General features: G+C 29.2%; 1 protein-coding gene across 1 annotated transcript; it reads right to left on the minus strand.

Annotated features, from left to right (window-relative positions):
* Positions 1 to 3,034: 3,034 nt before the first annotated feature.
* LOC107492944 (remorin 4.2) lies at positions 3,035 to 6,110 on the minus strand. The gene is made up of 2 exons (XM_016114027.3): positions 5,155 to 6,110; positions 3,035 to 3,513 (listed from the first exon to the last, which is right to left on the minus strand). The coding sequence occupies exons 1-2, from the start codon at positions 5,917 to 5,919 to the stop codon at positions 3,316 to 3,318; spliced, it is 963 nt and encodes a 320-aa protein (XP_015969513.1). The 5' UTR covers positions 5,920 to 6,110; the 3' UTR covers positions 3,035 to 3,315.
* Positions 6,111 to 10,488: the final 4,378 nt, after the last annotated feature.

Raw genomic sequence — 10,488 nt, forward strand, 5'->3', positions numbered from 1 at the left:
ACTTTAATATATTTTTAATTTGATATTTCATTTTTTTATTTCTTAACTAAGAGTTTTAGTTTTTTTTTTAAATTAAGAATGAGACTTAAATTCGATTATTTTAAGTAAAAATAGAAAAATTATGTCATTTAAATTATAAATTGTTAGTAATTAAAAGTTCTAGTTAAACAAACCTTAATGAAAACAATAATGTTAATATAAATCATAAAAAGTAAGAAAATATTAGATTAAAAAAAAGGGAAAAAAAAAGGACAAAGAAAAGAGTGGAGAGAAGAAAAAAAAAGTGGTTAACTCACTATTATGCAGCTTAAATGGATCCATGTTGAAAAATCATGTTTAGTACCTTTTTTCCTGTCTCTAGTGGGCTAAGAAAGTTGCCTCATCGTATCATCCAAAAAAACTTTATTCTAATAATACATGATTTTACTTTCAGAAAACCAAATAAATTAAGGTGAATTTTATAGTACTTTTTATTTTGATATCTAAATTATTTAACTTTTTTTTTAAATTAAATGTTCAAAATTTATTAAATATTATTTATTGTCTTTTTTGAATGTACAATATTAAAGACATTATAACATTCACCACAAATTAATCTCTGTAGATAATGAGCAAATGAATTAAGAATTTCTTTCTTTCAGTTTGACCTGAACCTACTCATATTATTTCATCCAGAACTATATATGAAACCTGATAAATTAATAAGTCATGTATTTAATAGCCAAAAGTTTGTTTAAAATAATGTATTAGTATTGCATCTTTCTATGGTTTTCATCGTATTAATCTTTTACTATTAATTAACTTCAATATTCACTTTATTGAATAATGTTGGACTTACACACGCAAATTCCAGATTATATAGAATGTTACGTTATATAGCCTTGGACTCAATAATCAATGAATATTATACTATCAACATCCTAGTAATTAATAGATTTCATCTGAGGATGTTCCCTAGTTATTAAGCTGGTGTCATGGATCTCTATGCAGAAAAATTGGGAATGTGAAAAAAACAAACTTATAGAGTAAATTCTTTATGTGAGTTTTCCAGCAATTACAGTGTGTATTCTTCGGAATCAACAAAAAGGAAGTACTAGTTATTACTAGTATCCATAAACCTCACATGTACATAGAAGACATTGAAAATAATAATAATAATAATAATAATAATAATAATAATAATAATTTAGAGAGTTTTAACTCAAACCAGCAAAAAGAATTTTAAGATTCCAATGCCAAGTATCAGATAGAGGATTAGAAATCAATTATAGAGTAACATACTAATTAAAAACTATAATACTTATGATCTATAATACATTGAAGCAAAGTTGTATCAAATGTTTAAAGTAATAAAGACATAATCCAATTTTGGATGTCCTCATAATTCAATGATGAAATTAATTAATTCAATATAAATACACATTAAAAATAAATTAAATTATTAATTTTAATATACAAATAGCATTTTTAAATTGGTGAAAACTCAAATAAAGTCGACTTCACGTGAAGTTGATACCTGAGAGTCATTAGATGAAAATTTAGTCAAATCAGTCAAATCATCTAACAGCTCTCAAGTATCAACTTCACGTGAAGTCGACTGCACTGAGTTTCCACCTTTTAAATTTCATTCTTGTATTTCAATATTGTAGCAAATCTTTCATCAAATCCATGTATGAATTAGACAAACAGAACATAATTTTGTGAGTGAAGGCAAAATCTTTTGAGATCCATTAACATAAGTAGAAGTAGCTAGGGACAATAACATCCTACAAGAATGGCTAAGACCTCGGATTCTATCTTCATTCACGGGGAAGAAGACAGAACAAAAACATGGGAAAGTATATTAGATACTACAACTTTTTTTTCTTTGAGAAAGACATGTTGACCATTATGTCATGTCATGGTCAAGAATTGTTGGTGGTGATTATAAATTGTACGGTGGTGGTGGAATTTAACCACCTTGTTCATAATTTTTGACATTGTGTCCATTGTTGGTCACCAATCTTTTTCTAGATTAGCAACCATGAAAATCCCTTCAATCTGCTCGTGATTCACCACCACATACAAATGCAAATTTTACATTCTGTGTTTACTGTTTTGGCATCTTATCCAATTATATAAAGATGATAATGATAATAAGCAATTAAAGACAGAATGTGCATCTTTCACTGAATAAGTTCAACATTATGGCTGTTTAATATTTTGTTAAAATTATAATTATTCATGCACGTTCTTTTATCAATTTAGGTTTCATTTTACAAAAAATAATTTCATGATGTCAGAACATCTTTAATAAAAAAAAATTCTAGAGTTTGTTTTTTGTTAATTCTCAAAAAGCAAACAACTTTTAATAAAAACAGACACATGATAATTATATCTAATACATCCTTCATACAAAAATCTCAAACTTTGCGTGAATTTTACATAAAGTTTCTATCTCTTTTTATTTGTTTTGTGTTGAAATTTTCTTTCAAAATTAACAAATAATCCAATTCTATGTCTTTCGGTTATAAAAATTATAATACCAAATTATGAAGTTATTTTTTAAAATAATGTAAGACGATAAAAAAATACATAAATGATTATATCTAACAAAAGTACAAAACATTGTTGTTCCATTCTATGTAAGATGTCAGAGGTCTAATCTTATTCTCACTAACTGCAACATAATTAGGATTTAATGTAGGAATGAAACCACAATATGCGACATTCTCCTCCAAGTTAGAAATTATATAAATATAAATATAAGGTGAGATATGCGTGTAAGAAGCATTATTCTTGCCAAGAAACTTATGACAACATCACAAGGCCCAATCTAAATATTTTAGAGTAGGTGGGCACTGGCTACTGGCTGAGTTAGGTATGGTGCGAGCTATTGCAAATTGTAAGGGATGGAAACCAACAAATTACAATCAAAAGAAGCAAATTATTATTATTAATTTATACACAAAAAAGGAAAAAAGCAGAGAGTGTTTAACCAAGCACAATTCAAATGTGCATGTCACCACCACTCACCATAATTCATACACACATGTAATCAATCACTCAAAAACACTCCAATTGGTTTAACTTTTCATACAATAATAATATGATACATATCTCCTTATTCTCTCTCTCTCTCTTTTTTTTTTTCTTTTTTCCCTTAAATATTGCTGATCATTGCAAGCCCTCTAGCACCCTTTAATTGAAAAAGGAAAAGGGGCTCTCACAGACTATAGCATCTATTACACTCATAATCGTCTCTCTTTTTATTATTATTGTTTTTGTTTTGTGTAAAAATTTGTTTAAAAAAAAAAAACAAAAACATTACAAGGCTTAACTTTTGAAGAAGGATTTTTTGGAAGGGGGTCTTCCAACAGCTCTCATGAGGGAAGCAATCTCAAGAACCCTTGCAACTTTGGTTCCTCTTTTAGCCTCTGCTGATGCCCTTCTCTCCTCTGCTTTCCTATGAGCCTTTGCTACCTCATTTTGCATTTTCTCCATTGCTCTTGCTCTTTTCTCTTCCAGTTTCCTCTGCATAATCCATCACATTTGTTCATCATGAGAGAAAAAAGAAGAAACTGTAACCTCTTTGTGTATAACAGATATACTAGCATCAAGTAGGTCAATCACATTGTTAACTAGTAGATAACTACTTCTCAATAACTACTTATCATAGTAGTTTGAAAGTTTAACATCACACTCTTCCATAATTGATTATGTGATTATTGTTTACTCAAGTGCACCAAACTTAGGTGCATTGGATTGTCATGCAAGTATCTTAATGGGTTCAGAAATCAGAATCCAAGCTGTTAAACAAGGTTCTGGTTTATGGCTATGACAATGTAGTGAAAACTAAAATTAACATGAAAATCAACTTAGTCATTAGACAACTTGCTAGAAGATGATACTTGCTGATATGTGTTTATGCGGAGTTTTGGTTTAGAACCATTCGATGAACTCGGAATCGGGATCTAGAATCAAAGGGTTCATTTCTCGAATTTTGTTCCTCAGACGGTTCTAGACCAAAATGTAACACATTCCCAACTCCTTTTTGGCTGAGGGTGGCAAAGGTACCTTTAGTAACAGGGCAATAAATTAAATGCAGACCATAGGAGTCCTTTTCTAACATCACCATTCAATATGTTATATTCACCAAATGAATATATAGTGTTTAAAAGAAATACAGAAGAAAGATGCTTGTAGGTGGATGATATTTTAGCTTCAAATAAAAACGGGGAAAAGGAAGAAGTGTTGGTTTAAGAAGGAGCATAGTCCTAATCCTATTATAACTTTCCAAACAACATAATTTCCCGTGATGCCTTCACATCATTTTCAACCTAACCTGTGATGATTGGACATTAAACCTTTCACAGTATTATTATATAATCAATCCAAGGTATGCATGCAAAAAATCCCATACATACCACCAAGATTTAAAAGGGTACCTGCGGCATAAATTGTCACTGTTCTCTGGGAATCACATACAAATAATTAGGGAATTTTAAATTTCATTACCATTCACTCTGCATGTGGTGAAATGCAAGGAAACACTATATTAATAATTGGGAATTTCAGTTACTATTGAAATGGTATATTGGTATCCCATTCATTATTAGTTATTGTACTATTTGCATCATAATATTCACTAAACTTCTAATAAATACACATGAATCTCAAGTGGCCAAAATGGTGTTCAAATTAAGGATTACAAAAAATTATATTTGTCAGTAAAGAATAGGAAACATAATGGAGATGAAGACTGGCAATGATTCTATTCTAGGTATTCACATCTTGCTAATTCTTTTTTGTTCCTGAACAAGCAAGGGAAAATACTTTCCTACCTTTTGTTATTTTGCACATAAATCCATCCTTAAGAATGATTTACATGAACCAAACATCAGATCACTTACTCAGTTACTCACTACCTAACCTTAATTCAATCTTTCCTTTAACACCAAAATTGACCTTTTTCATGAATTTGATTGGATCAATAATCACTCAATCTAAGACAGTTGTAAAGCACAAAAAAAGATGAGATCTATTTTAAGTCTTCAGAGTAATCATAAACTCCAAGAAAACTCACCAATACAGTAAATACAAAAAACAAAAAATAAAAAAGGAACAAGAAGAGTAGCAACATGCAAATAAGACCTTGAGGAAAAAGTTAATTACCTCAACTTTCTTCATCCAAGAAGTAGCCTTCTGAACCTGCTCACTCTCCCAGCCTTTGATGACAGCATCCTCTCTCTTGAATCTGTTGTTAATCTTTGCAATCTTGTTGTTCTGCCATGCTGATATCTTTGCATCAACCTCCTCCTTCTTCACCCTTTGCACTGAAACCTCTTCAACTACTTGATGATGATGATGTTGATGTTGATGATGACCACTACTAGAACCTGCACCACCACTAGTCATTCCTCTTGGTGATGGAAGAGGATCCAATGGATGGTTATCTGGAACAATAGCCAAAGGGTTAGTCTCTTCCATCATGTCCTCTTCTCTAATCCTCCCCAACAAGTTATTGTTGTTGTTGTTGCTGCTGGTATTGTTGTTTCCTCCTCCAATAATTTCAGTGTTGTCATGGCCAGTGTTCATGATCATGGAGCTGCTAGTAGTGTTGATGTTGTTATGATCAATAGTTGAACCTGCAAGAACAAGAGCACTGAACTCCCTACTCATGCTTGTGAAGTTCTCACTTGAACCACCATCTGTGCTTGCCATGGACAAAGAAGATGAACGGTGGCTGTGATGAGTTTCCCAAGCTTCTCTTCTCCTATTCCCATGGTTTGTTGTTGCTGGGGGTCTAGGTGGTGTTAAGGCATGAATTTCTCTTATGGTGTGTTCTTCTTCTTCTTGATCATCATCACCACCACCATGTCCATGTTGTGTTGTTGTTCTTGCTGCATGGCTTGTGGAAGCAAATTGCTCATTCAACATGACAAGTTATTATGATTTGATGTTGCTCAATAATAGTGGAATAGGAACAATGACTTAAATGATGAAGGAAAAGTGTGGATCAAAGGCAACAAAGTTAAGAGATTTATTTTCATTCAGGCATTTAGTCGAATAGTGTGTGTGCTTTTTTTTTTTCTTTTTCCTTTTTCTTTCTTTTGTTGGGGTGGTTAATGTATGGAAATTATATAATTATGGAGAGAAATAATAGTGCATTAAATACCACACATAATACATAGGGTGGAAAAAGAAAATTCAAGAACAAGGCTCTATTAAGAAAAAGAATTAAAAAGAAATAGAAATGATAATCCTACACACTAAAGCTGAAAAGTAATAAGGACAACCAAATTAGGCCACAATAATATAGCTTTGACAAAATCTCTTTAGAAAGCAATATTTTATTAATTTTTCTCCACCATGATTTTGCTTATTGTGATAACATATAAGTGTCTCTATTTTGCATGCTTGGTCCTTCACCTTTTATGCATTTCCGTACTCACCCTAACAAATTGGCTCTACAAATTAATGGGGTTTAAAACTATACATACTTGTGGCATTTTAAATATATAAAAATTAGGCATAATAATCATCTTGAGTTCTTCTTTTTTATGTATAAAAATTAATTTAAATTTATCTCAATTCTCAATTCATATAAACAATTTTAATTTTTTTAATGTGTATCTTTTTAGTTAAATCTGACTTAACTAGAATTATATTATTAAAATAATATTTAAAATGTTGACAATATTGATTATAAATAAACGAAACTAATTTTGTATTTACAAAGATGATTTTTATACGATTTAAAAATATTTAAATATTAATTTTATTCATGTGTATATTTATCAACATTTTAAACTTTTATTATAAAAATGGCAATTTTTCTACCTCAGAGATACAAAATTAATTTTGTTTATTTATAGATAAATGTATCAATATTCTAAACCTTTATAAATTAAAAAGTAATTTACTCTTTTACGCTAGTTTTTATTTCTCTATCTCATAACAAGAATCAAATGATAAGAGAACAACTCAACAATCCAAATTAGAATTTAGTTCATTTATTGAAAATTTAAAATGAGCATTAGAAACTCCTCAAGTAATTGTAGCTACTTGTGTATGTGTTGCTACATACCCATTAATATATATACATACAATGAATTTATATTTATATAGGTAACTCCCTTATCAATTTATGACAATTCCGTTGTCAACCTAGTATCCTGATTCTCTACTATATGATATGGGAATGTCGATTTCAAACTTTTTGCCAACCAAAGAAATTTAATTGTTGTTGTTAAGGAAGTTAAAAAAAAAGTGTTAGTTTTTCATTGTTTCTATTCAATATATTAAAAGTGATATTCATTATTTAATAAGTATATTATATTATTGCTATTTTATTTTATTTTTTTCGATCTTCTTCCGCGTAAGCTCATCCTTTCATCTTGTTTTTTGATAGTGATATATCATGCATAATTTCATCATATATCTTGCTTGCACACGAAGCATATACACAACTTTTAATTATTGAAATATATTTTCAATTATAGCGTTTTTTGGCTAAAAATTAAACTTATAATTAATGATATGAACAAGTATAACTAATTTTTAACTAACTAATATTAATCGATTTTTTTACTACAAAATTATATTTTAACCTATTTTTTAAAATATTTATGATTTAGTATTAAAATGTAAAATTTAAAAATTAATTAATATTAATTGAAAAAAGGTAACTTGCTAATTAAATTCAATATATATATATGTAGACATAAAAAAATATATTCTAAAATAAGAAAATAAAGAAATTAGTAGAGTAATAAAGTGATAATATATATAATAAAATAGTAATTGTGTAGACACTTACCTTTTCTCTGTTAATTTGAATTTTCTGTTGGGTTATTTTGTTGTCGGCGACAAATAGTGGGGGTCCCAAGTATTAAGTGTAGGAATTAAAATGCACCACAAAGATTATACACGTGTCAAACTCAAGGGTTTGAATGTAAGAAAATCTTTGAGACATCGTAATGATAATTTTATAGATAGGACCAGTTGAATGTGGCTACGTATATTTTAGTTATTTACTCCATGCAGCTGATGACGTCATCGTCATACATTTCTCCATTCTCATCTTGCCACGTGTACGGTTCCACTTTCACTCTTCTCGTTGGCTATCATATCAACGTGCCCATTATTCACGTCACCTTTGTTATTTATCCTTCTTATTAGTATTTAATTTATGGTGAAAATTTAGTGTATTCGACTTTACGTAAAGTTGATATCTAAAAGTTGTTAGATGAAAATTTAATCAAATCAGTCAAGTTATTTAACGGCTCTCATAAAGTCGACTATACCTGAGTTTCCACATTAATTTATTATAATAATAATAATAATAATTGTTAGCTATTACTATCATTGAATGAAATTGGAGTGTGAAAAAGATAGGAGGACATAATAGTGAGATGGGTAACCCCACCCTAATAACAAACAAATTTAGGTACATGATTTGGAAGGGAACTTGTTATTGTGTATTGAGAGAGACATTAGGGTTTGATTGGTTGGATCGGAGTTGGTGATGAGCATAATTAACCATTTATTTTTCATAATATAATTTTAAATTGTCAAAAGATATATTAGAATAAAACTTTCAGATCAGATTAGGTTCTATCTTTACACTTTTTTTTTCTAATAACAAGAAAAAGAAGAAGTATAATAACTTGATGAGTGACATGTGTAAGAAGACTAGAACATAATTTAATTTATGCTAGGTTTACATTAAACATGTCACTGATACGTGTAGGTTTCTATTATGAAAGAGAGGATTAAAAATAAATTGATTATATATAGACACGTTTTTCTTTCTTTATTTCTTTCATTACTTTGGTGAACAGAAATATAGCTTAGTATCTCAAATATTCTCAGTATATTTTCGTCCCGCACTGAATTTGAAAGTAACGCCATTTGTGTCAAATTTTAGTAGATAGCTAACAACATTAATGAAGTCTTGCACACTAATTAAATTTTGTGCCCTTACATCCTTCATGCATGTAATACCACTAGTTAAGAACTTATAAGATAAGATGGACCCTATTTCAACCTATGTGGTTGTAACATATTACATATCTTAGCGGGCTTTGATGTTGCCATTTTTTTCTTTTTTTCTTTTTTTGAAAAAAAAAAACGAGAAGTCCTATAATCAAGGTGGAAAGAAGAAAGGTGACGGATCATATTACTCACAACACTTAAAATATTATTTTTAAAGATATTTTTTAGTAATTAGTAATATTTTTTTATAAAAAATAACTACAATAATTATATTATAGACTAAAATATTCTTATTATATATATTTTAATTTTGAGAACCCTAAATCATAATTCTATGACGGCACCGAAAGAAGAGAAGGGTTAGGATTCAGGGTTCTCAAAATGTTTAATAATAATAAAAAAATTATAATTTAGATTGGTTCAAGGTATAATTTACCGATTTTTTGACCAAATCAATTTGTCTGATCTATTTTTAACAAAAATAACACTGTTTAAGCAATTATATGTATTAAATTTTAATTACTAAATAATATATTAAAAAAAAATTTAAGTGTCTTCATCTGAGTTGTTCCTAATCATATTAGGTTGATCGAGTGATGAGCTCACTCGTCTGTTTAAGTACGTGTCGGGAATTCGAATCTCGTCTTGTGTATACAGCAACTTATTAGCTAATGACAAACTCTTAAATAACAGAGTTCAGATTCGCGATAGATTAGTTCTTAACATATTAGACTAGTGGATATCGTAGACCCAAAAAAAGAAAGAGAAGAAAGGTGGCAATTATATTTTCAATACTCATCTTAGAGTCAAGTAGAAAAACCAAATTTCAACTATAGTGGCAGTTATATTTTCAATATATATGTGTGTAATTTCAACTATAGTGGCAATTATATTTTCAATATATGTGTGTGTAGTTTCAATTATAGTGGCAATTATATTTTCCATGTGTGTGCGTGTGTTTTTTTGTTTGAAAATTCAATTTTTTATATATATAATAGAAAAAATCACAAAAATATATCATGTGCAATGCATGTGTATTTTACCAATTTACTAAACATCGATGTTTACTCGATTTTGCTATTTACCAAAAATAATTCTCCTTTGATTCGGTTTCCTTGCCCAAAACAGCACTGCTAGAAAGCAAATTGCAATTTTTGACAATAAATATAGTTCATTTAAAAAACTCTCTTAAAAGAAGCCTGGTACGTTTTGACGAAAATATGGGGCCGTTAGTTTTTGGTATAGAGGCCCATTAGTTTTAACAAAAAAACATTAGCTGTTGTTAACCAATGTCCAAGGCCCAAAAACAAAAACCAACGTCCACGACCTTACCGGGTTAAACTGTTGTTAAAATCACAACCAAAAAAAAAAGAAGAAAATAATTGATGTTATATATAAAAAAAAGAAAGGCTCATTGACCAAAAACAATGTTAAAGGGATTGACCGTGTTTTCTTTTTCTTTTTAGATGTGAAGAATTCCATGTTATTTTCTTTTTCTTCTTAGATGTA

This window comes from Arachis duranensis, chromosome 6 (assembly GCF_000817695.3).
Source record: "Arachis duranensis cultivar V14167 chromosome 6, aradu.V14167.gnm2.J7QH, whole genome shotgun sequence".
NCBI classification, from domain to species: domain Eukaryota; kingdom Viridiplantae; phylum Streptophyta; class Magnoliopsida; order Fabales; family Fabaceae; genus Arachis; species Arachis duranensis.